General features: G+C 57.8%; 1 protein-coding gene and 1 long non-coding RNA gene across 12 annotated transcripts; one reads left to right on the top strand and one right to left on the bottom strand.

The window, feature by feature from the left end:
• Window positions 1–464: 464 nt before the first annotated feature.
• Window positions 465–15,360, top strand: DPH1 (diphthamide biosynthesis 1). 11 transcript variants are annotated; one of them, XM_055101948.2, is made up of 12 exons: window positions 465–613; window positions 3,903–4,055; window positions 4,177–4,240; window positions 7,888–8,009; window positions 8,447–8,604; window positions 8,753–8,874; window positions 11,673–11,741; window positions 12,136–12,292; window positions 12,423–12,523; window positions 13,021–13,099; window positions 13,385–13,806; window positions 14,540–15,360. In XM_055101948.2, the coding sequence occupies exons 1-12, from the start codon at window positions 538–540 to the stop codon at window positions 14,691–14,693; spliced, it is 1,677 nt and encodes a 558-aa protein (XP_054957923.1). In that variant the 5' UTR covers window positions 465–537; the 3' UTR covers window positions 14,694–15,360. The 11 variants fall into 11 exon arrangements, with proteins under 11 accessions (XP_054957923.1, XP_054957926.2, XP_054957925.1 ...); XM_055101951.2 differs by having other exon boundaries at window positions 13,385–13,525; window positions 13,699–15,360; XM_055101950.2 differs by having other exon boundaries at window positions 12,136–12,229.
• A 5,308-nt stretch (window positions 15,361–20,668) lies between these two features.
• On the bottom strand, window positions 20,669–21,951 carry LOC134729484 (uncharacterized). Its single transcript, XR_010110603.1, has 2 exons — window positions 21,638–21,951; window positions 20,669–20,707 (listed from the first exon to the last, which is right to left on the bottom strand). It is a non-coding gene; the product is annotated as an uncharacterized LOC134729484 (long non-coding RNA).
• Window positions 21,952–26,281: the final 4,330 nt, after the last annotated feature.

Genomic DNA, 26,281 nt, shown 5'->3' on the forward strand with positions numbered 1-26,281 from the left:
AAAGTAATTTAAAAAGCTGATAAGGGCGATCCAGAAACCTGCACCAAGACTCTCAACTTGGAGCTGGGCTGGTGGTCCCTGAGTTCTGTCCTGCCGGACAGTGGAGTCCCCCTAGTAGGGAACGTGGCCCCACACGGCGGCCGGGTGACCGACCACTGCTTACCAGGAGGGGAGACTGGCAGGGGGGGCTCAAGGAACATCTGGTGGGTGTCCCCTTCACAAGACTCGGCCTGCAGAGTTCGTGCAGGGAGTTCGCACATAGGAGAGCACCGGTCCGGGAGTGCCAGGCTCGTGCCCGGCCGGGGAGAGGAGTAGGAGACTAAGTCGCAGGGCAAGGGCAACTGCCATAGTCGGGGACCTCTAGGGAATCCTGAGTCCCGGCATTCTGGGCTGGGGTGGAGCCCACTACAGCCCCGCCCCTATCTCCTCCTTTATGGCCCCGCCCAGCGGGTATCCCCCGCCCCCGCTGACCGATCGGCGATCGATCGCAATGTCTGCGCTCTCCGCGTTCTTCCAGCGCTGTCTTTTTAGTACCACATGCGCAGGCAGGTGATGGCGGCGCTGGTTGTATCCGGGGCAGCGGAGCAGGGCGGCCGAAACGGCCCTGGCAGAGGTGGGTGCTGGAACGCTGCGCCCTCCAGACCTCGCATCTCGGGGCGGGGCCCCCAAGTTAGGGACAGGACCAACCCCCTTTAACGGCGGCGGCGCCTTTCTCCGCTAGATCCCGCTGTTAGTTGCCTTGGGCCGCCGTCACCAGCTCGGGGTCGCTGTCAGCCGGAGCCCAGGGGTACCAGTCTTTTGCAGCTTTAGGGCACGACCGAGAGCAGCCCTTAATCCTCCAATCGGAAACTACAGCCTTGTCTTGGCGGGCAGACGGATAAAATGGACTCGACGGGGAGGGAAAGGGCCAGGCCAGATGCAGCGGGCATTTTACGAGTGCGCCCTCAGGGAATGCTTTCAGGGAAGAGGCAAAAGGTTTCATTCGCCAGGCATTAACTGAGCGCCCACCGAATGCCAGGCCTGCGCTGGGTGCAGGTACTAGAATCAGAGATCTCAGTCTACTGGGGGAATGTTAATGTAAACATATCATAGCCACGTGATAAAGGAGGAGGTGCCTACTGGTCCCTGGGACACATTGAAGGGCTAATGTTAGCAGTTCCTTACACCCCAGCGACCACTAGGGACCTGTCAGAGGAGGATCTGTAATGCGCCTAGGAAGCCTAGGCTGATTGTCCAAGGCTTTTGAAACAACTGCCCAAAAACCATAGCAGTGGTAACGTTCAAATCTGATCTCAGGGCCCCAGCCTCCGCTGGACCATCCCCACCGCCGCCCACACAGTGGGTGAAGCCTCATGTCTGGGCGGGTCCCTCCTATCATAGTGTGGGGCCCTAGCAGAAGTTGTGGCACATAGCACAGTCTCAATACATACTCGTTGAATAAGTTAATTTCTTGCCTTTTCATATCCTCAGACTCTGTGGCTCCTGAAGAGATAACGGGGTTGAACTAAGCTTAATTGTCGGGGCAGGGCATAGTGGCTTACACCTTTAGTCTGAGCACTTTGGGAGGCTAAGGAGGATTGTGTGAGCCCAGGAATTCCACACCAGTCTGGGCAACATAGGGGGACCCTGTATGCACAAAAAAATAAAAAATAGCCGTGCGTGGCCGGGCACGGTGGCTTACACCTGTAATCCCAGCACTCTGGGAGGCTGAGGCGGGCGGATTACCTGAGGTTAGGAGTTTGAGACCAGCCTGGCCAACATGGTGAAACCCTGTCTCTACTAAAAATACAAAAATTAGCCGAGTGTGGTAGCACACGCCTGTAATCCCAGCTACTCGGGAGGCTGAGGCAGGAGAATTGCTTGAGTCCGAGAGGCTGAGGTTGCAGTGAGCCGAGATTGCACCACTGCACTCCAGCCTGGCCAACAGACAGAGTGAGACTCTGTCTCAAAAAAAAAAAAAAAAAAAAAAAAAAAATTAGCCCTGCGTCTTGGCACATGCCTGTGGTCCTAGCTACTGGGGAGGCTGAGGTGGGAGGATTATCGTTTGAGCCCAGGAGGTCGAGGCCGCAGTGGACCATGATTTCGCCCCTGCACTCCAGCCTGGGTGATGGAGTGAGACCCTGCCTTAAAAAATAATAAGATGAATTGTTTATTCAGCTTATTATTTTTTATCCTACTTAGGAGTAGGATGAGACCAGAGTAAGAGTTGCAGTTTGCTAAGGGCTACGGTTTCCCCTTTACTCCAGGAGTTGTAATTATGTGTATACCTGTCTTTCCCCCCCCTAGACTGCTGGTCCCTAAGGGACAAGGTCACTTTTCTGTCCTTACTGGTACGTCCACCACCCTGACTCAAGTGTTCTTTCCATCCTTCCTGGTTTAAGAGTAAGGAGGAGCAATGGGACAGCTAAGTCAGTCAAATGTATGATGTTTATTTCCCTTTTAAATGAGGAGAAGTAAGCGTGAAAGAACGAACAGTGTGGCCACAGTCGGTGGGGTTCTGAGTCAGGAGGGCAGTCTTTTAAGTTAGTATTCATGTTTAACGGTTTGCTTATAGACCTCATATCTAGAAGCTCAAAACTGCAAGGTGTCCTCAGGAGGTGGGAGAGGGGGGACATTCTCCCAGGCTGGCTGGGCTGGCTAGACTGACTCTTAGGTTTTCCGCAGGGCTGTTCTCTATCAGGGAGCAGTATATGGACTCAGACTCATTCTTTGCCCCTTAGCCCCTGGTGTCACCTCTGCTCTCCTGAGGAAGAAGGTGAGCCATATTCTATTCATGGGCTCAAGTCTTCGATTCCCAGTGATTTCACAACATAGAAATTATACCGGTTACCTTCTGGCTTAATGAATTGTCTCTACCTTCAGGATGAATTCAGTGAGAACGAAAGCTGGGCCAACCCCCTTGGTGTCTGGATCTGGCCCTTAAACTTGGTGGAGTTAACAGCTTAGCTGGGTCTTGTTACCAAACTCAACTTGGGTCTTCCCATCCACACAAAGCAAAAGCCAAACACTGACATTGAGATTTGCAGGGAGAGAACAAGCATTTATTGTAAGGCACCAAGCAGGGAGACTGGGCAGCTAAAGCTTAAGACCTAAACTTCCTGATGGCTTACAAGCAAAGGGTTTTTATTTTATTTATTATTTATTTATTTACTTATTTTTGAGATGGTGTCTCGCTCTGTTGCCCAGGCTGGAGTGCAGCGGCGCGATCTCGGCTCACTGCAAGCTCCGCCTCCCGGGTTCACGCCATTTTCCTGCCTTAGCTGGGACTACAGGTGCCTGCCACCAGGCCCGGCTAATTTTTTGTATTTTTAGTAGAGAGTAGTATTTCCCCGTGTTAGCCAGGATGGTCTCGATCTCCTGATCTCGTGATCCGCCCACCTCAGCCTCCCAAAGTGCTGGGATTACAGGCGTGAGCCACCGCGCCCGGCTGCAGAGGGTTTTTAAAGGCTGGGCTTCTGGGGATCTTTAAAGTGAATTAAGGGCTGGGGAATTTATGGAACTTTCTTACCTATTTTCTGGCTTCAGTCTGTCTGAGGTCTTACATGACAGCAATTAGTTGGCATTTTTCACCTGGTGGGGGGGTGGGGGTCCTGGTTTCTGAAAAATAACTTAGGGATATATGTCAAGGTGTTATGTGTAGTTTCTATAGGGAACCAGACATCTCGTGACTCTGACTTGGGTGACTGTTGTTTATTATCTTCTTGTTTAGCAAGTTATTTAATTCCCTAATTGCTGGTTGTAGGGCTAGCTAAGATGCCTGGGATTTTTCTTGAGATGACTCAAAATTTTTATTTCTATGCTTGAGGGGGGGCACCGGCAGGCCCTGAAAAGGGATCCCTATTCCATCTCAATCTGGCTTCGGCCAAAGACAGACACCAACTCAGGCCTTATATCCATTCTAGGTCGGGCCCCTCGGGGCCGCGTGGCCAATCAGATCCCCCCTGAGATCCTGAAGAACCCTCAGCTGCAGGCAGCAATGCGGGTCCTGCCTTCCAACTACAACTTTGAGATCCCCAAGACCATCTGGAGGATCCAACAAGCCCAGGCCAAGAAGGGTGAGCCCGTGATCATTGAGCTGGGGTGGGGGTGGAGAGGTTGCCTGGCCCAGATGGGACAGTGTCCCCCTTGCAGCCCCTTCCTAGCCCTCCACCTCTCATGTCTCTGCTCGTCTTGCAGTGGCCTTGCAGATGCCGGAAGGCCTCCTCCTCTTTGCCTGTACCATTGTGGATATCTTGGAAAGGTGAGGCTTGGGGCACTGGAGAGGAGGGTGAGCCAGGCTTCCCCCACCCCCTATGCTCATTACCCGGGTGGGTAAAGCCCTAGTGGCGGGCATTTTTTCCTTCTGAACCTCCACCTTCCCCCTTTCCCTCCCACAACCATACACACACTCAGGGAAAACCCAAAACAAATCTCCCAGCTTGCTGAGAGCCCTGCTTGTCCCTGCAAACCCCCCCTCCCCTAAACATTTGGGACAGAGAAAGAAATCAATCCCAGTGTCTTCAAAGCTAGACCCAGAGCAGGTGGTAGGACCTGGGGAGGAACCTAAGAATTCTCCAAGCTGCCCCTGAAATGCGCTGAGTGATCAGTGGGAGGTCTGCCGGTGGGGGGCGGCGGGGGGCACCTGTTCCTTGGGCACATTTGGGGAAGTAGGGCAAGGATGGGTTTGGAGTGGGGAGGTGCCTGGGAGAAGGTATTCAGTTCCTCTACATCCTACCCCTGTCACTCTAAGTTTCTGCAATACAATGAGCCATCCTTGGTGGGGAGGGTGAGAGCTCAGCCATCTGGAACCAGCACAGGAACAGGGGAGGGGAACGAAGAAAGGGGAGGTCATCTCATGCTGGGAACCTCCCACTCCCCTGCTGCCCCATCGCCCTCCCCTGCTCCTCCCTCCCCCTCCCCTGCTCCCCCATCCCCCTCCCCTGCTCCCCCATCCCCCTCCCCTGCTGCCACCCTCCCTCCCCTGCTCCCCCAAACCTCTCTTCTCCCCCCTTCCCCTCCCCTGCTCCCCCTCCCCCTCCCCTGCTCCCCCTCCCTCTCCCCTCCCCTTCCACCTCCCCTCCCCCCTCCCCCTCCCCTGCTCCCCATCCCCCTCCCCAGTTTCCCCATCCCCTCCCCTGCTGCCCCATTCCCTTCCCCTACTCCCCTTCCCCCTCCCCTGCTCCCCCCTCCCCTGCTGCCCCCTCTCCTCCTCCCCCACTCCCCTGCTGCCCCATCCCCCTCCCCTGCTGCCCCATCCCCCTCCCCTGCTGCTGCCCCATCCCCCTCCCCTGCTGCTGCCCCATCCCCCTCCCCTGCTGCTGCCCCATCCCCCTCCCCTGCTGCTGCCCTCCCTCCCCTGCTGCCCCATCTTGTTGCCACAGACTCACTTCCCTGCTCCCACCGTCTTGCCCCTTGGGGATGCTCTCTGGGGCTCAGGCCAATTTGCATACATTTTAATCTATAAAAAATTAAGTGCTGTGGCTGACTCAGACGCCTGGGCTGCATTCTAAGGAGGTGAATAATCTGCTTCTGGGCACAGCCTGATTTGGGGAAGGGGGTGGAGGAGGGGGTGACTAGCAGGAGCTCAACTCTTCCACTGCCACACCCCCAGGGGAAGGATGGGGGGACCCCAGTCACTGAGCCAGGCTCCACGCCCCAAGTGTGAGTCTCTTTCAAGGAAGAGGGGGTTCTCCTCCATTCCTAGGGTGAGTTCAGGGGTACAAGGTCTTCCCCACCCACCCCCTCCCCCAGTGATTCAGGCCTGGCAGCAGTTCCCACGGCAGTGTTCTGGCCAGAGCCTCCTCTTCCTGATGCAGGAGGCGTGTAGGTGGTGCCATGTGCTATGGGGGAGCTGTGCCTGGGTCCCCCCATCCTGGGCACCAAGGGCCCTGCCTGCGGTGGGGAGGGAGTGGGGGTCCAGGCGAGAGGGCCCTGCCTGTGGTGGGAAGGGGGTAGGGGTTCGGGCGAGCAGGCCCTGCCTGTGGTGGGGAGGTAGTGGGGGTCCGGGCTAGAGGGCCCTGCCTGTGATGGGGAGGTAGTGGGGGTCCAGGCGAGGCGGCCCTGCCTGTGGGGGGGAGGGGGTGGGGGTCCGGGTGAGGGGGCCCTGCCTGTGGTGGGGAGGGGGTGGGGGTCCGGACGAGAGGGCCCTGCCTGTGGTGGGGAGGTAGTGGGGGTCCAGGCGAGAGGGCCCTGTCTGTGGTGGGGAGGGAGTGGGGGTCCAGGCGAGAGGGCCCTGTCTGTGGTGGGGAGGGAGTGGGGGTCCAGGCGAGGGGGCCCTGCCTGTGGTGGGGAGGGGGCCCTGTCTGTGATGGGGAGGTAGTGGGGGTCCAGGCGAGGGGGCCCTGCCTGTGGTGGGGAGTGGGTGGGGGTCCGGGCGAGAGGGCCCTGCCTGTGGTGGGGAGGGGGTGGGGGCCCTGCCTGTGATGGGGAGGTAGTGGGGGTCCAGGCGAGGGGGCCCTGCCTGTGGTGGGGAGGTAGTGGGGGTCTGGGCGAAAGGGCCCTGCCTGTGGTGGGCAGGTAGTGGGGGTGCAGGCGAGAGGGCCCTGCCTGTGGTGGGGAGGTAGTGGGGGTCCAGGTGAGGGGGCCCTGCCTGTGGTGGGGAGGGAGTGTGGGCCCGGGCGAGAGGACCCTGCCTGTGGTGGGGAGGGAGTGGGGGCCCCGGGCGAGAGGGCCCTGTCTGTGGTGGGGAGGGAGTGGGGGTCCAGGCGAGAGGGCCCTGTCTGTGGTGGGGAGGGAGTGGGGGTCCAGGCGAGGGGGCCCTGCCTGTGGTGGGGAGGTAGTGGGGGTCTGGGCGAAAGGGCCCTGCCTGTGGTGGGCAGGTAGTGGGGGTCCAGGCGAGAGGGCCCTGCCTGTGGTGGGGAGGTAGTGGGGGCCCCGGGCGAGAGGGCCCTGTCTGTGGTGGGCAGGTAGTGGGGGTCCAGGCGAGAGGGCCCTGCCTGTGGTGGGGAGGTAGTGGGGGTCCAGGCGAGGGGGCCCTGCCTGTGGTGGGGAGTGGGTGGGGGCCCTGCCTGTGGTGGGGAGGTAGTGGGGGTCTGGGCGAAAGGGCCCTGCCTGTGGTGGGCAGGTAGTGGGGGTCCAGGCGAGAGGGCCCTGCCTGTGGTGGGGAGGTAGTGGGGGTCCAGGCGAGGAGGCCCTGCCTGTGATGGGGAAGGGGTGGGGGCCCTGCCTGTGGTGGGGAGGGAGTGGGGGCCCGGGCGAGAGGGCCCTGTCTGTGGTGGGGAGGGAGTGGGGGTCCAGGCGAGAGGGCCCTGCCTGTGGTGGGGAGGTAGTGGGGGTCCAGGCGAGGGGGCCCTGCCTGTGGTGGGGAGGGGGTGGGGGTCCAGGCGAGAGGACCCTGCCTGTGGTGGGGAGGTAGTGGGGGTCCAGGCGAGGGGGCCCTGCCTGTGGTGGGGAGGGGGTGGGGGCCCTGCCTGTGGTGGGGAGGGAGTGGGGGCCCGGGCGAGAGGACCCTGCCTGTGGTGGGGAGGGAGTGGGGGTCCCGGCAAGAGGGAGGCTGTGTGTATTCATACAGCCACGCCCATGCCCACCACAGCACTCAGCGCGGGAGTGAGGACCTTTGGGTGTGTGTGCGTGCTCACGGCTCTGGGTGGGTGAGTCAGGGCATGGGGTGTCTGTGTTTTGACCCCACGTGTGCCGGAGTGAGGGTTGGGGTCCCTCCTGCAGCCTGAGCCTGGGTAGAGGAACGAGGGTCCTCACGCAGCAACAGTTCCAGGAGCGGCTGCCAGGCTGGGGCAGGCGGCAGCTGTGCCCCTCCTAATCTTTGTTGGCAGAAGTGGCAGCTGCCATCCCGAGGAACTGGGAGAGGTAGGGAGAGAGGAGCTGGGCCCTGAGACACCCTCCCAGGGTTGGGTCTCTCCTACCTCAGTCCCCGTGTCCCTGTCCCACCGTTCCCCACCCCTGCGCCCGCAGGTTCACGGAGGCCGAAGTGATGGTGATGGGTGACGTGACCTACGGGGCTTGCTGTGTGGATGACTTCACAGCGAGGGCCCTGGGAGCTGACTTCTTGGTGCACTACGGCCACAGTTGCCTGAGTATGGTGGGGCCAGGACACCTGGACGGTGGCGGGGCTGGCAGGGAGGCAGGCTGCACATTCATCTTCCCCATGGCAGTGCCTTCTTGTCCTGCTTGGAGACACAAGGTCCCTCCTGGTTTCTGGGGTGGCCTCTGCCTTCCCGCTCTGCAGGTAGATCTTTCCTTTGGATTTGGTTGCCTTGGCAACGGTGCTCTGTCCCAGATGCAGGTGTTTGAAAGGCTGTTGGTTGTAGAGCAGGCTGGGCCCCGGCCGGGTGACAGAGAAGTCTGATTGAGAAGGAGCTTCTAGGGGATCTGTGACCCCCCTCTTCTCCTACCCTGTCCTTTTACCCCCAGGCTGAAGCCACTGCGCCTGGCTGCTCAGAGACCTGAGCCTGGCCGGGCCCTCTGCTGCTCCTGCCTTCCCAAACAGCCCCTGAACTCCTCCCTCCCACAGTTCCCATGGACACCTCGGCCCAAGACTTCCGGGTGCTGTACGTCTTTGTGGACATCCGGATAGACACTACGCACCTCCTGGACTCTCTCCGCCTCACCTTTCCCCCAGCCACTGCCCTTGCCCTGGTCAGCACCATTCAGTTTGTGTCGACCTTGCAGGTGGGTGGAACGAGGATCCTCGGCCTCCCGCAGGGTGGACAGCGGCCATTCTCCAGCTGTTGCGGGATCCCCAGGTGCTCCAGGCTGTTTCTCAGCCCTGGCTCTCCTGCCCCAGCCGCTGGCTTCACTTCCCTCGTCATTCCTACAGGCAGCCGCCCAGGAGCTGAAAGCCGAGTATCGTGTGAGTGTCCCACAGTGCAAGCCCCTGTCCCCTGGAGAGATCCTGGGCTGCACATCCCCCCGACTGTCCAAAGAGGTGGAGGCCGTTGTGTAAGTTAAAAATGGGGGCCAAGTAAGTCCTAGAGACATGCGTGTACCCTGGGAGGGAGCCTGAGGTTCATCATCCAGGAAAGAAACCAAATCTAATGCTCCTTACCTGTGAGCCCGAGGTCACACTGCAAGGTAGGGACCAAACAGGGAGCAGACCTCAGGTTTACTGTCGCTTTCTCCACTGCCCAGTCCATCATCCAGAAGGCTGTGCAGGGTGGGGGCAGGAATCAGAGGGCCTGATGGGGGTTGAGGGTGGGCTGGAAATGGTGGGAATATAATTGGAGAAGATGGATGGGCACGCCCAGGCTGCAGCCCCATTAATTTACCATCCGGACAGCTAACAAGCAGAAGCAGCGTGTCTCCTGCCGCCTAATTATTTTAGGTAATGGAAATGCTTAATGTTGTGTGAATGCAGCCAGCCTGAGAGCCGACGGCTCCCCCGACTGGGACTAGGGAAGGGAGCCCCGTTCCGTACTAATGGCAGGGAGGGAGGGGCGCTCCCTGACTCAGTCCCACCTCTGGGGCTTCGGAGGCTGTTTCCACAGGCCTGACACCCCTGTCCCTAGATAGGCCCACATCAGGGCCTTCCCCAGCCCAGATCTGGCAGCCCTGCTCCCCGAGCAGCACTGAGCGGCATTCCCCCTGTGCCCACGTCACTCAGTCTCTACCCTTGGGGTCCTCAAAGTGTATGTTGGAGGGAGGGACACCCTGAATGTTAGCCATTCATCAGAATGAAGTGTGGTCTCCAAGAGGGAGAGAAGGAGCTGCCACAGGCAGGTTATCTTCCACGCTCTGTAGTCTTCATGGGCTGGGAAGCTACTGTCAGGGACAGCATGTCTGGGGGCACACTTGGTACAGCCTGGGTTGAGCCTCAGACACAGTGCTTCCTAGCTGTTTAATACTAGGCGAGTTTCTTAACATCCCTGAGCCTCAGTTGTTATCTTCTGTAAAACAGGTATACTATACGTATCTGGGAGGATTAAGAGATAGGACTGCGTGAACTAATTCACAGCAGGTACTTAGTCGATGCCTGGTACACAGAAGGCACAAGTCCAATAAACAGTAGCTGTTGGCCGGGCACAGTGGCTCACGCCTGTAATCTCAACACTTTGGGAGGCCAAGGCAGGAGAATTGCATATGTCCAGGAGTTTGAGACCAGCTTGGGGAACATAATGAAACCCTGTTCTCTCCAAAAAAAAAAAAAAAAAAAAAAAAAAGGAATTAGCTGGGTACAGTGTCCATGCCTGTAGTCCCAGCTCCTCAGGAGGCTTAGGTGAGAGGATCGCTTGAGCCTGGGAGGTTGAGGCTGCAGCGAGCCATGACCGAGTCACTCAACCTGGGTGACAGAGTAAGACCCTGCCTCAAAAAAACAAAATGAAAATCCGGTAGCTTTTGTTATAACTCAGTAACTGGCCCCAAGAGCTAGTTTGGGCAGAAAGTAGCCATTGTATGCCCTGCAACCTCATGTACAGCATAGATCAGAGGTCCCCAACCCCTGATCCCATGGCCTGTTAGGAACCCTGCCGCACAGTAGAAGGTGAGGGGTGGGCCAGCCAGCGTGACCGCCTGAGCTCTGCCTCCTGTCAGATCCGCCGCGGCATTAGATTCTTGTAGGAGCTCAAACCCTATCGTGACCTGTACATGCGAGGGATCTAGGTTGCATGATCTTTATGAGATCCTAATGCCTGATGATCTGAGGTGAGACAGTTTCATCCTGAAACCATCCCCCAATCCCACCCGTGTCTTCCACAAAACCTGTTCCCGGTGCCAAAAATATTGGTTACTGCTGGCGTAGATGACTCCTTGAACACTACTGTCCACATCTGTATTGAGCTTGTGAAGGAGAATCTGTTCCCCAACTTCCAAATGAGGATCTCTAGAACCCCAGGTGGCCTTACCACGGCCGGCTGCTCCTTCACTCTTCCCCAGAAGCTTGGGGTGGGACGGTTCTTAGATTCTGCATTATGTAAATAGAGGGACCTTAGAGTCATCCAATTCAAACTCCTTATTTCACACGTGAGAAAACCAAGGCTCCAAGAGGTGAAGTGAAGGCTTGTCCCAGTTTACACAGAGGCACAGCACAGCCAGCTGTGAACTCAGTCCTCTGGACTTTTTTTTTTTTTTGAGACAGAGTCTTGTTCTGTCGCCCAGGCTGGAGTGCAGAGGTGCGATCTCGGCTCACTGCAGCCTCTGCCTCCCGGGTTCAAGTGATTATCCTGCTTCAGCCTCCCCAGTAGCTGGGACTACAGGCGCCCGCCACCACGCCCAGCTAAGTTTTTGTATTTTTAGTAGAGACAGGGTTTCACCGTGTTAGCCAGGATGGTCTTGATCTCCTGACCTCGTGATCCACCCACCTCGGCCTCCCAAAGTGTTGGGATTACAGGCATGAGCCACTGCACCTGGCAGCCCTGTGGACTTCTTTTTTTTTTTATTCTTTTTGAGACGGAGTCTCACTCTGTCGCCCAGGCTGGAGTGCAGTGGCGCGATCTCAGCTCACTGCAAGCTCCGCCTCCCGGGTTCACGCCACTCTCCTGCCTCAGCCTCCCGAGTAGCTGGGACTACAGGCGCCCACCACCACGCCCGGCTAATTTTTTGTATTTTTAGTAGAGACGGGGTTTCACCGTGTTAGCCAGGATGGTCTTGATCTCCTGACCTCATGATCCGCCCGCCTCGGTCTCCCAAAGTGCTGGGATTACAGGCGTGAGCCACTGCGCCCGGCCAGCCCTGTGGACTTCTAAGCCAGCGAGTGCCTCTTCTGCTGCCCTAAACCACACTTAGCCTCCTTTCCACCCCTGCAGGTATCTTGGAGATGGCCGCTTCCATCTGGAGTCTGTCATGATTGCCAACCCCAATGTCCCCGCTTACCGGTATGGGCTGGGCCGGGCTGGGCTGACCAGCTGGTGAGGGGTGAGATTCCCTGCCACTGAGGTCCTCAATTGGTTGCATCCCCATTTCCTGGCCACTAAGCCACCAGCCCTAAGGGTCTGAGGCACTTGGGCCCTGGATCTGGGCATTAGCCCCAGGGCTGCTGTTGCCTACCCGTCTCCTGGGGTTTACACGGAGATCCTAAAGCCGCCCACTCTTGTCTGCTCCAGCTGTGGGACAGGTCTTCCTAATGACAGTCCCCGCTCTTGCCTCTGTTCTTAATTACCTGCGTGGGGCCTAAAGGTTCAGGAGCCCACGGGGCTGAGTCAGGAGCTGTGTGCATAATACTGGTCCTGACAGTGGCTGCCACAGTGACCCTGACTGCTTCTTTTCCAGGTATGACCCATATAGCAAAGTCCTATCCAGAGAACACTATGACCACCAGCGCATGCAGGCTGCTCGCCAAGAAGCCATAGCCACTGCCCGCTCAGCTAAGTCCTGGGGCCTTATTCTGGGCACTTTGGGCCGCCAGGGCAGTCCTAAGATCCTGGAGGTCAGTGGGCTCAGGACAGCCTCTGGAGGAGGGAAGTGACTGGGAACACAGCTGGGAAAACCAGTAGGCCACAGGTTCAGCTTTGGCTGCTTGACCAGGTGACCCCCACCCTGCCTCCCTCTCCCAACAGCACCTGGAATCTCAACTCCGAGCCTTGGGCCTTTCCTTTGTGAGGCTGCTGCTCTCTGAGATCTTCCCCAGCAAGCTTAGCCTACTTCCCGAGGTGGATGTGTGAGTACCTGCCTGGCTATGACTGGCTAAAGAAGCTTAGAAGCTGGGTCTTGCCCAGCTCGTCTTGAAGGCTGGAGCCAACAGGAATTGCTTCCATGGTCATGGAATTTTACTGTTTACAGAGACCTCCCTGGGAGGGCTAACTGGGTCATACCTGCTTTGGGACTTTGGGGCTCAGAGGCAATGGCAACATCACATTTGTCCTTGTGAGATGAGTTTGAGCGGTGGCTGACACCTGCCCTGTACCAGGTACTAAATTTGGTTCTGGGGATACTATCACCAGTGAGCTGCCCTGGAAAGCTCATTGTCGGCAGAGGAAACAGGAGAAAACACGCAACAATACAGTATTCCAAACAGCAGTGGGTCACTGTCTTTACTTTAGGATTCATAAAGCCTGTTAATGAATGGGTGTGCTGGGGGCACTGTCATGTTCTTCAGCATGCTGCCTGGGCGACAGGGAGGCCCTTCCTAGGGTCTGACCTGGCTTCCCTTCCCAGGTGGGTGCAGGTGGCATGTCCACGTCTCTCCATTGACTGGGGCACAGCCTTCCCCAAGCCGCTGCTGACACCCTATGAGGTAACACCAAGCTCTGGGAGAGAGTGGGCTTTGGACGTGGTTCTCAAAGGTGAGGTCTGGAGTGGAGTGGGGTGGGTGGGCAGCATAGATTCCGGAGTCTGTCTCGATTTCTCCAGCGGAGTCACTTCCTAGCTGTGCAGCCTTAGGCAAGGCCCTGAACCACACATTTCCCTTCTGTGGCAGGGGACAGTGTGCCCTTCACAGGCCGTCGTGAGGACTGAATTCAGTAATCCAGGGGCAGAAAAACACTGGAAGATGTTATTGTCCCTCCCTCCCCTCCCCTAGGCGGCCGTGGCTCTGAGGGACATTTCCTGGCAGCAGCCCTACCCGATGGACTTCTACGCTGGCAGCTCTTTGGGGCCCTGGACGGTGAACCACGGCCAGGACCGCCGTCCCCACGCCCCGGGCCGGCCCGCGCGGGGGAAGGTAGGCGGGGGCTTCCAGGAGGGAGGAGAGACCGCGCCTGGGCACTGGCCGCCTCCCTGGCGACACGAGCCGAGGCCGCCGCCCTGCGACCGCGACGGGAAACGCACAGGAGCGGAGCGGAGGGAAATGCAGGGTCGCAGAAGCGAGACCCTGACCAAAGTCTGCGACCTCAGGTGCAGGAGGGGTCCGCGCGTCCCCCTTCAGCCGTGGCTTGCGAGGACTGCAGCTGCAGGGACCAGAAGGTGGCGCCGCTGGCTCCTTGACGTGCTCCGGGGCCTCAGGTATCAGCCCCAGCTCTGGGTGCGCCCCGCCTTTTGCCGTTGTCATGGGAACGCCTTGGCGCTCCGAGGCCCGCCCTCGGGGCGGTGCTGACGTTCGGTTCCGCCCCGTGCATTGTGCTTCCGCTCGGGGAAAGACCGCTTCCGGTGCTTCCGTCGCTCCTTGCCGGGCATAATGGCCGCGCAGCGACCCCTGCGGGTCCTGTGCCTGGCGGGCTTCCGGCAGAGCGAGCGGGGCTTCCGTGAGAAGACCGGGGCGCTGAGGAAGGCGCTGCGGGGTCGCGCCGAGCTCGTGTGCCTCAGCGGCCCGCACCCGGTCCCCGACCCCCCGGGCCCCAAGGGCGCCAGATCAGACTTCGGTGAGACAAGCCCCGCTCCGGAAATGCACTCAGTTTTCTCCATCTTGTTTCGTCCCCCTCGACACCCTTCAGCATCCCCCACCCTGCGTCCACCCTCATTCCTCCCACCCAGTCCACACCCTTCATTTCTCGCGGCCCATACCCTCTTTGCTCAAACTGCAGCCTGTCCTGCCAGGCTTCCGCCTTCATCGTCTTCCTCCGCTGTCTCCTGTTCAGGCCAATCCATTCATTTCCCCCCTCTCATTTCCCGCAGACTTTTGCCTCGATTCCCTCTCTTTTTCTCTCTGTCATCTCGAACCCTCCTGCCCTTTCTCATTTCTTTCCTTCCTGGAGCCTCCCATGCCCTAATCCCATCCTTTTTCCTCATATCGCTGTAGGGTCCTGCCCTCCGGAGGAGCAGCCTCGAGGCTGGTGGTTTTCAGAGCAGGAGGCCGACGTTTTCTCCGCATTGGAAGAGCCCGCCGTATGCAGGGGCCTGGAGGAATCACTGGGGATGGTGGCACAGGCACTGAACAGGCTGGGGCCTTTTGACGGCCTTCTTGGTTTCAGCCAAGGGGCTGCGCTAGCAGCCCTTGTGTGTGCCCTGGGCCAGGCAGGCGATCCCCGCTTCCCCTTGCCACGGTTTATCATCTTGGTGTCTGGTTTCTGTCCCCGGGGCATTGGGTTCAAGGAATCCATCCTGCAAAGGCCCTTGTCATTGCCTTCGCTCCATGTTTTTGGGGACACTGACAAAGTCATCCCCTCTCAGGAGAGTATGCAACTGGCCAGCCAATTTCCCGGAGCCATCACCCTCACCCACTCTGGTGGCCACTTCATTCCAGCAGCTGCACCCCAGCGTCAGGCCTACCTCAAGTTCTTGGACCAGTTTGCAGAGTGAAAGATCAAGAAATGTCTCTGCTCCTACATCCAGCTCCTCTAGGGGCAGCCTCCGTCATCCATGCCCTCCCAGGACCCTCCACTCACTGCTGTGAGTGCGCCTCACCAGAACCAGTTAAGAGACAACTATCAATTCTTGAGACCCAAATTATAAGGGCCCTGCCCTGTACTGAAGAAAAGGGGAGCACAAGGCCTTAATGGACATTGACCTGTGAAAACGCAAACATGAATATGGTTGGAGAGCCCTGGATTAGGAGGGTGACATGGGGAAGGCAGAGGCTGGCACCATGGTGACTGCCACATAATAAAGTGGTGATTTGGATTTTGAGCATCTTTTTCCTGGTACACACAGAAAAACATTTTATAATGGAAGTCGGTTTCTTGGCCATCTACATAGTTTTCTGGGCAGCGCCAAGCAGGGAGGTGTCTCCAGTTGTGAGTCCTCGGACAGGCTGCTGCATGGGTGCACATACTCACGTTATTGGTGGAAGTTTTAAGTCCCAAACTGAAGGGAAGGAGGCCTAGGTGGCACAATCAGGGAGGAATATACATCTGAGAAGTTTTGGGAAGACATCACCTGGCAAGGCTGCCTGAACCACAGTAATTTAGTCTTCCTCTATCCAGATCACTGAGAGTTGTGTGCTGGTCTTCTCTCAAACCCTGGATGTGTTACCTGCTTCTCCCTAAGTGCTCTAACCTCGCTGAACTATGAGCCTGAAGGGTGGGTCGATGCCAGACCTTAGGTGGAGGCCAAAGACAGTACAGAATAAACAGCTTCTTCCTAAATTGACCCCATCTTGAGGGTTTCTGAGATTGATGCCATTCTTTAGTGACTACAGCCAAGGCCTAAGCAATCCAGCTGGTTTTCCCCTTGGGGCGTGTAGTTGTTCTTGGATGCTTTGAGGATTGCTCACTCTTTTTTTTTTTTTTTTTTTTTTTTTTGAGACAGGCTCACTCTGTCACCCAGGCTGGAGAGCAGTGGCCAAGATCCTGGCTCACTGCAACCTCAGCCTCCTGGGTTCAAGCAATTCTGTCTCAGCCTCCTGAGTAGGTGGCGTTACAGGCATGCGCCACCACGCCTGGCTAATTTCTATATTTTTTTGTAGAGAGAGGGTTTTTGCCACGTTGCCCAGGCTGGTCTGGAAACTCTTTAGCTCAATCCACCTGCCTCAGCCTCCCAAAGTGCTAGGATTATAGGCCTGAGCCACTGCACCTACCTAGGATTGCCTACTCTTTTTTTGTTTTCTTTACTTTTAAAGACAAGGTCTGACTCTATCACCCAGGCTGGAGTGCAGTGGCACAGTCTTGACAGCCTCCACCTCCCGGGCTCAAGCCATCCATCCTCCCACCTCAGCCTCCCAAGCAGCTGGGGCTGCAGGCGCAAATCACCATGCCTGGCTAATTTTTGTATTTGTTGTAGAGAAGGGGTTTCACCATGTTGTGCAGATGGTCTCCAACTTGCGAGCTCAAGCAATCCACCTGTCCTGGCCTCCCAAAGTGCTGGAATTAACAGGCGTGAGCCACCTCACCTGGCCAATTGCCCACTCTTAACGAGTTCCCTCCCATTTCCAGTGCCACCTGACACCCCCCACCCCCTGACACACACACACACACACTCTTGTTTTCTGACTTCCTGCCTCTGCAAGACAAGAAGCCTGTTCTTTTTCTGGAAGATCACACCAACTCCTGTTTAGCCCTCAGACATAGTTGCCAGGGAGCTAAGCAACTGAGCAGGAATTATGGTCAGGGACACAGCACAAATACTCCAGCCCATTTTTCTGACAACCAGACTAATATCCCTTACATTACCGAAAGTTTTGGGTTCCTCACTACAGAGATTAGCTGTCCAAAATTAAAAAACAAAACAAAACAAAACAGAATTATCCGCCCAGAGACCTAGTTATTGGGTGTGGAAAGTGTGTGTGGGGAGGGGTGGGAGGTGGTTCTCCCTTGCTTCACTTGGCTTCTGCCTTGTTTTAAGGAATCTTCTCCTTTAGCAAAAGGAGGAGACTTTGGAATGGATTGATTACACAGACTGTGGTATCTGACCCATTGAATTTTAGAAAAAATTCGGATTTAAAGTTTCAGAAATTGCACAGAAAAATTCACATTTCTGGCTTCTCTGGAAATGATAGATCTGCAGTTCAGGGCTCCCATACCCTCATGGTAATCATAGGCTGCCCCCTTTAGCACGGTCCCAAGAGGTGAAAACGACTTGTACACCCCAGCTGCTTGGGATTATTGAGGATGAAAGTAGAGAGAAGGGGAGAAATATTGGGGAGTGAATTTTGAGCCAAGGCTTAAAATTAAAAGTGGGGGAGGTAGAGCCCAGCAGTAGTAGGTGGAGGAGAAGGGCTCCTGGCCGGGGTGAGGATTCCTCCTGAGAACCATAGTGTCCAAGCTAGAGGGAAACATGGGGTCCACTAGTTCTCGACAAGTGGAACAGGTCACTTCCCATCATGCCGTCCAGGAGCAAGAGAGACTCTTAGGGGGTTGTGCCCCTCCCCACCCCCAATACGCAGATTCTGTGTACCATTTACATCCAGAACATTTGTTAAAACCTGAATTCTGGCCCTGCGTGGTGGCTCATGCCTGTAATCCCAGCACTTTGGGAGGCGGAGGCGGGCAGATCACCTGAGGTTGGGAGTTTGAGGCCAGCCAGACCAACAGAGAGAAACTCTGTCTCTACTAAAAATACAAAATTAGCCAAGCATGGTGGCGCACGCCTGTAATCCCAGCTACTTGGAAGGCTGAAGCAGGAGAATTGCTTGAACCTGGGAGGCAAAGGTTGCGGTAAGCCGAGATCGCGCTATTTCACTCCAACCTGGGCAACAAGAGCGAAACTCTGTCTCAAAAAAAAAAAAAAAAAGTAGTTGGGCGTGATGGCATGCACCTGTAATCCTAGCTACTTGGTAGGCTGAGGCAGGAGAATTGCTTGAACCCAGGAGGCGGAGGTTGCAGTGAGCCGAAATTGTGCCACTGCACTCCAGCCTGGGTGACAGAGTGAGACTCCATCTCAAAAAACCAACTTGAATTCTGGGGCCAACTCCAGATGTACTGAGTCAGAATCACTGGGACCCAGGAACCTGCATTTTGGCAAATTGCCCCCATCATTCCCAAGCAGGGTATTTGAAAAACCACTGCCTTAGGGGTTGAATAAAAGTCTCTGGTGAGGGTGTGTTATTTGAAAAAACCCCTAGTGTGACTCTCTTGCAACCCACCAGGGAGGGGAGCAAGCTCCCCAGAACAATCACTGGTTAAACATTTTCAATTTATAGCAAAGGAAAATTAGGTCTGAAGGATAGAAATAGGAATAGCATTTATTTATTTACTTACTTATTTGAGACGGAGTCTCGCTCTGTCACCCAGGCTGGAGTGCAGTGGTACAGTCTCCGCTCTCTGCGACCTCCGCCTCCTGAGTTCGAGCGATCCTCCTGCCTCAGCCTCCAGAGTAGCTGGGATTACAGGTGTGCATCACCACTCCCAGCTAATTTTTGCATTTTCAGTAGAGACAGGGTTTCGCCATGTTGGCCAGGCTGGTCTTGAACTCCTGATCTCAAGTGATTCGCCCACCTCAGCCTCCCAAAGTGTTGGGATTACAGGTGTGAGCCACTGCACCCGGCCAGAAGAGCATTTATTGAATAATAACTGTATACCAGACATTGTAATAAGCAAGAGCTTTAATGCTGCCTAATTTAGGGCCAGGTGCGATTGCTCATGCCTATAATCCCAGCACTTTGGGAGGCTAAGGCGTGAGGATCAATTGAGCCCAGGAGTTTAAAACCAGCCTGGGAAACATAGTAAGACCCCCTCTCTACAAATAATTTAAAAGTTAGCTGGGTGTGGTGGCATGCACCTGTGGTCCCAGCTACTCGGGAGGCTCAGGTGGGAGGATCACTTGAGCCCAGGAGTTTGAGGCTGCAGTAAGCTGTGATTGTGCCACTGTATTCCAGCCTGGGAGACAGAGCTAGACCCTGTCTCCAAAAAAAAAAAAAAAAAGAAAAAAGAAAAAAACTACAAAAATTGGCTGGGGGTGGTGGCACACGCCTGTAGTCCTAACTACTCAGGAGGCTGAGACAGGAGAATTGCTTGAACCTGGGAGGCGGAGGTTGCAGTGAGCCGAGATCATGCTACTGCACTTCAGCCTGGGCAACAGAGCTAGACTCCATCTCAGAAGAAAAAAACAAATAAAATTATATATATATGTAACACATATATATTTTATATATATTAGGCAATAAATATATATAGCTTAAACCTTACAACTTCATGTTTAATCTCACAACTTCATGAGGTAGGTACCATTATTATTATTATTATTTGAGACGGAGTGTCACTCAGCCACCCAGGCTGGAGTTCAGTGGCACGATCACGGCTCACTGCACTTCCGTCTCCTGGGTTCAAGTGATTCTAGTGCCTCAGCCTCCCAAGTAGCTGGAATTACTGGCAAGCACCACCATGGCTGGCTAATTTTTTGTGTTATTAGTAGAGACGGAGTTTGACCATATTGGCCAGGCTGGATTATTATTAAGACAGGGTCTACCTCTGTCACCAGGTGCAGGATCATGGCTCACTGCAGCCTCGACCTCTTTGGCTCAAGTGACCCTCCCGCTTCAGCCTCCTGAGTAGCTTAGCTGAGACTACAGGTGCCACCTATCACACTGGCTTTTTTTTTTTAAGAGATGGGGTCTCACTATGTTGCCCAGGCTGGTCTCGAATTTCTGGGCTCAAGCAGTCCTCCAGCCTCTGCCCCGCCCCGCAAAATGGTGTGATTACAGGCATGAGCCATGTCTCCCAGCCCTAAATAATGATTTTTTTTTGAGACAGGGTCTCACTCTGTCATCCAGGCTGGAGTACAGTGGTGCAATCACAGCTCACTGCAGCCTCAACCTCCCAGCCTCAAGCAATCCTCCCACCTCAACTTCCTAAGTAGCTGGGACTACAGGTGTGCACAACTAATTTTCTTTCTTTTCTTTCCTTTCTTCTTTCCTTTCTTTCTTTTTTGTAGAGATGGGAGTCGCATTGTATTGCCCAGGCTGGTCTCAAACTCCTGGGCTCAAGAGATCCTCCCACCTATGCCTCCCAAAGTGCTGGGATTACAGGCGTGAGCCACTGTGCCTGCCCTAAATGATTTCTAAGATGCTAAACAACCCTGACGTACGGTCAATCCTCTGGTTCTTTCCCCTCTGACCACATTCTGACCTCTTCTCAGAATATCCCAACCATTTCTCTTTTCCACCTCTGATTCCACCTTGGATTCCTAGAGCTCTTAGGAGAGAGAGCCCCCTTAGCAAGGAGCCCCTCAACAGCCCCAGGCCCAGAGTGAAGCTGGGAGGCGGAGGTTGCAGTGAGCTGAGATAGTGCCACTGCACTCCAGCCTGGGCGACACAGCAAGACTGTCTCAGAAGAAAAAAAAAAGTGTATGTATGTATAACATATATATAATATAGATTATATATATATTAGACAATAAATATATATAGCCTAAAGCTGAAGGTGTACCCCCCCACATCCCGTTCATTCTGCCTAAGTGCACAGAGCTGGGGTCCCCTCCCAACACCACCCCTTCACAAACATGTAGTAGCCTAACAGAATACTTAAGATCAAAATAACATTCTGCTGTTTTTGGATTTTTACTTACATGATCCTATTTAATCCTCACAATGCACCTGCCGAGGAGAAGAGATTATTATCCCGTTTTACGGAAAGCTCAGAAGCAGAATATGGCCCCTTAACCACCAGTTGCTGATGATACCAGGTTGGACCTCTGGCTTCCCAGAGCACTACACCCAGCAGTCCACTGCAGTCCACCCACTGACATCCACTGGAACCCAGAAGCAAGTGTGTTTTAATCTGCAAGACCTCGGGGCCCTGGGGAGGTGGGATGGCTAGCATGCGGGTGTTGATTAGCTGGGAAACCGGCACGAGTGTCTTAGAAGTACTTCACAAAGGAGCCGGGTGGGGAGTGAAGGAAGGGGTGGGGCGTGAGACGTTAAGAAAAATTGGATTAACGTGTCGTGGGCTGGGTTGCATTAACCATTCCCAACACTATCTCTGGGGAAGTCTCACACCTGATATTCAATAGACATCCCCTGTAGTGGGTGATGTTGGCAGAGGCAGGGGACACATACAATAATATTTTTAGAGATCCTTGTTCACACTTCACCCGCACCAGAGGACTTCAGCCCCTGTGGTATTCACTCCTCTTTAGGGCTAATTTGAGAAACTGTCTCAAATTGGAATCCAGCACCTAGAGATAGGCTGAGGTGAGCAGGCTGATCTGTTCAGACGCTTCACGGACCAGGTTAACTTTACAAGCTCATTGGCTTCCAGAGGGTTGGGGCCCCTTCTTATCCTCCTAGCTCAGAGGGAAAGATTCAAGAGTTTACTCTTCGCCCAATGCCCATTTCAGCTAGGGGTTCCTGGAAGAACGGGGCTGTGGAGTATCTCAGAAAACTTTCCTCCCTCTACTGTCTTCAGGCCCCAGGAGACAAACCTCCTTCCAAGCCTCCTGGTCCCAGTGGCTTCCCTCTCACCGAAATCAAAAGAACCAGAGTCCCAGCCCGACCCCCTCTCTCGCCGAGCCCTGGCTGGGATACCTTGGCCGGGAGGACAGGACGGCCTCAGGCTGGCCGCCAGACGCACTCCGCAGGCCGCGCGCGCTAGAGCCTCGGTGGACTCAGCCGCCAGCCCCGGGAAGCCGCCTCCCTGCGCAGCACCTCCTGCCACCCGCGCGGGCACGTGGGATCTTGACTCGCCGCCCCCGCCTCCTTCTGCTCCGCGTCCCCAGCCCGCGGCTCGGGGCGCGGCGTGGCGCGGCGCGTGGGCGTGCTGCGGGGCGACCATGGCTGTAGACTGTTACCTCCAGTTCCCACAGTAACAATCGAAAGCCACGGTTGCCCTGGAGACGCGGGGGCGGGGCGCGCGGACGGCGCCGGCGCGGGGCGGGCTGACGTCAGGGCCGCGGGGGGCCGGGCGGGGCGGCGGGGGCTGAGGAGAGCGCGTGGGCCACCGCCCCTCGCAGCCCCTAGGGACCCGGACGGGGCGGCCCGATGGCGGCGCCTGCGTTGATCAGCACCGCGGACAGCGGCGGCGCGGGCAGCGGGCCGGGGGCGGGGCCCTGAGGGACGGGGACTGAGGGTCCCCGGGCGCGGCGGCGGCGGCCGGGGCCGCGGTCCTGGGGCGGGCCAGGCGTCGGTGGCCGTGACTGGAGACTGTTACTGAGGGCGGCCCGGGCAGTAAGCAGTCTAGAGCCAAGGTGCCGGCGCGCTGTCCGGGCGGGGTGCCCCGGTCGCCCCGGCTGGGGGCTCTGCTGCTCCGCCTCCCCTGCGTCTCCCGCCCTGCCCCGCCCGGCGCTCGCGACCAGGCACGCGGCCCCTGACGTCAGAGGGCCGTGACGTCAAAGATGTCCCAGAGGGGGCACTTCCGGCGGGGGCGTGGGGGCGGGGCGGGACCTGGCGAGGCCCCGCCCCCCCGGTCCTGAGAGGACAGCTCCGCTCGCAGAGGCGGGAAGCCGTGGGCGCCGCGGGACCCGCTGGACGGGACCTGCCGGGAAGGGGCGCCCGACGCCATGCGGGGCGGGGGTCCCAGGAGGGCCGGGGAAGCGGGGGTGGGCGTCCGTCTCTCGCCTGCACCCCCGCTCAGCCGGCCCGGGCAGCGAGGCTGAGTCACCGCGCCGCAGGGAGGGAGAGGAGGGGGCGCGTCTCCTGGGGCGCCAGCACCTTCGCCTCACTTTCCTGGGGGAATGGCGCAGGAGCCCCAAGAAAGCCGGGGGGGGGTCTCCGAGGTCGGTCCTCCACTCGATGCTCCTCCGAAGTAGCTGCGTGTCCATCGGGCGCCGGCAGGTGCTGCGCGGGCTCGTGTCGTCTCTGGCCCCGGCTCCACAGCCGCGAGGGGACCCCGGTGCCCCCCGTCCGCCCCCATCCCCACCCCGGAGGGGCCGCCCCACCCGCCGCCTGCCCGTCCCTTCCTCGTCCTCCCGTCCGTGTCCGCACATCTGTCCCTCCGCGGCTGGTCCGTCCCGCTTACCTGGCGGGCCGCGTCGCCACTGCCCGGTCGCCTCCCGCAGCCTGGCCGGCGCGGCGGCTTTTATAGGCGCGCGTAGTACTCGTGCGGCGGCTCATTCATGCGGCCGCGGCTCCTACACACTGACGCGCTGCCGACGTCAGCGGGGAATTTAGGAAATGGGAAAAGGGGCTATTTATAGTGGCGAGGCGGGGGGTGGGGACCGAGGCGACCGGGAGGGGAGGAGGGGGCGCGGAAGCAGCGGCGGGGTAGGGGGAGCCGCGCCCCTGCCCAGCCGACAAGGGGTTAACTTTCCGGAACCGCGGGCCTGGGGCCGGGGAGGCGGCGCGGAGGGGCGCGGCGGGCCCTTCGTGCTTATTCACGGTCTCCTTCCGGAGCCCCGCGGCTCCTGGGGGTCTTCACCTGACAGCCCCTTCCCCCTCCTCAGTTCCTGGACCTGACGGCTCTGCCGTCACACCCCGCAAGGCCACTGCGGTGTCGCCACCCTCTCGTCCTGCAGGGTGGGCAGGAGAGGAAGCTGGACTCCCGTGGGGGCCTAGGGCGCAGCGAGGGCTGTGGCGTCGGGGGCCGGGAGAAGAAGAGTAGGGGAGCCCAAAGTAGCCCAGGAGTCTTTAGCGGAGGAACCTGGGCCTGGGAGGGAAGGCCCAGCGGGGATTCAGGTACCACCCAGGAGCTGGAGACCCGAGGGACGGCAGAGAAGTTGGGGAAGGTGGGCCAACATCCCCAGAAATGATGAGCAACGGGATCCTCTATGAGGGAGCTGGGGGAACGCGCCAGAGGTAGGGGAGAGAGGAATGGGCAGCCTCAGCAAGGGAGAGAGGAAAGGCTGTCAGTGCCACGCTCCAGAGCCTGGCATCCAGGACCCACCTTCGGACCATTTGTGGCACGATGGACGCTCCCAGAGCTCACGTTAGGGTAATAGAGACTGAAGGAGACCAGCAGCTTGGCCAAGAGGGGCCCCCAGGGGATGAGGAGGACGGTTTCCTGGAGAAGTTAATGTTCCCGGAGACCAGAATTGGCAGGGAGAGCCCATGACTTGTGGGGCAGTTCCCCTGGTTGGGAGCGGGGAAACGCATGGTCCTGGCCCAGCCTGGCTCCATCGAGATGGAGGAAGGGTCTAAATGAGAGGAGTGTGTTCAGACGAGGAGCTGGACCAGGATGGGGAGGGCTGTGCAAGGCATGGCCGGAAGAGCGGGGCAGGGAGAGAAAGGTCGAAGAGTGAAGTGCACAGGAGGGCAAGGCGGTCCTCACACTGCCTGGGCTGGGGCAGGGCTGTGAGACCCTCCCTTACAGAAGCAATGAGGGCTTGAGGATGGGGGTTAGGGGCAGTAAGTTAACTTGGGGAGCGGATGTGGGGGAACGCTGAAGAATAAAGACTGTGGGCACAGCAGACCCCTGGGGCAGGTTAGCAATGCACAGACTCCACTGCACAAGATACATGGGGCGGAGGGGCTCTTTGGAAGTCGGGGGTGGGGGATCTGACTCTATCAAAAAGAGAAAAGATAAAAGAGATGGGGTCAGAGAGGCCCTGCATAGTCTGGATTTGGCCTACTAGAGCTCCAGTTTTCTTGCCGCTAGCCTTTGTCCCAGGGATTCTGTTATTCACAAATGCCTTCCTGCTCGGTGGAAGAACTCCTATTCATCCGTCAAAGCCCAGCTCTAGGAGCACTTATGAGGAGCCTCTCCACCTCCCCTCAACACTCCGTAACTTCCACCTCAGGCCGCAGCACGTCCCTCGGGCGAGATGTCGGGGTTCGCCTTCCCTAGAGACCGGCAGCTCCGGAGGCCTCCGTTTTCCTCTTTGGGACCTCACTGCTTCTAAAGTGAGGATGCTATGGGGAGACATGGGAGAGGGAGTGGGTAAGATGGATCCAGAACATGGGGCGGACTCAGGCAGCGGCGGGAATCAGGCGGACTTGTTTGGACCGAAGCCTCCTCCAGGCACCGAAGCCGTGAAGTCGCCTGCGCAGCAAAGGGAGCCTCCGGGGGGCGCCCGAGACCTTGGTGTCGCTCGGGGGCCGCTGGTAGCCGCGCCCGCTGCCCCTCGCCCGGTGACTCAGCCGGTACCTCTGGCGGGGCCATGGGGGCCAGAGGACAGCGCGGGGGGCGGCGAGCGCGGTTGCTAAGCTCTCCAAGGCCTCGGAGGGACAGGATCTGGGCGCACCTCATCGGTTGCCATGGTAACGCAGCGCCCCAGCCCCTCGCGCTCCGCGGCGGAGGAAGGCGCAGCCAATCGGAAGCGGCGGAGTTCTCGGGGACCCCCCCCCCTCCCCGCTCCACGCCGTGTGTGGGCGGGGGTCAGGAGGTGCGGGGCGGAGGCGGAGCGTGGGCCGCGGAGATCCGGCGTTCGCAGGAGGCTTGGTGCGCGGCGGGGCTGCACGGGGCCACTTCCGGAGTAGTACTGCGAGCAGCGGCGCGACAGTGCGGGGTCCCCTTTCTCCCAGAAGAGACGTCACCCACACAAACCTGACCTTCACGTGGGGCGCGGGACCTTGCGGGGTCCCAGCCGCAGGCGCCCCTGTTGTTTCCTTCGGGCGGGTGGGTTGGAGAAAAAGTCCACGCGGGATTCTTCAAAACGGCGTACAGGGGGATTCTAGGGCCCCATGGTTACTTCTTTGGACCCCCCGGAGGCGCTGTCCAGCCACTTCCAGTCGCCCTGATGACTCGTCGTGGGTTCCTTTAGGAGACCCGAAAGTTCAGGGCGGGCTGTGTGGGTAACACCTCTGCCCAGGTTCCCGGAGGGCCCTACGTGGCTGCCCCTGGAGTATCCCAGAGCGCTAGGGCTGCGGGAAGGGGCGGGTGTGCTTCTGGAAACATGAGCGCCTGTTAGTATCAGTGCCTGGATAGGGCTGGGGACAAATCAGTTTATGCCGCGCACACCGAATCCATGCGCCTGAGGGTGGGTGTGTTGGGGAGTGCGTCCAAGTGGACAGTGCCGTACAGTAATGTCTACGGGGAGTTCCAGGAGAGCTCGGCTACTGCGCAGGATAACCTCTCCTCCACCCCCACCACCCGAGTCCCGCGCTTGCGGGCAGGACTTTTCCGAATTGGGGCTGTGTGCCTAGAAATACGTACATGGGAGCGCTCAGCTCAAAGCCCCAGGGTTTCTGGGACTCGCGTGTCTGGGGTCGGGGTCCCAGGTGGGTACAGGTGGGAGGGCGAACCTGCGGGTAGGGTGGGCCCCTCCCCGCGGGCTCAGCATCTGTGCGCCTCCAGCT

The sequence above is a fragment of the Pan paniscus genome, chromosome 19 (genome assembly GCF_029289425.2).
Source record: "Pan paniscus chromosome 19, NHGRI_mPanPan1-v2.0_pri, whole genome shotgun sequence".
NCBI lineage: Eukaryota > Metazoa > Chordata > Mammalia > Primates > Hominidae > Pan > Pan paniscus.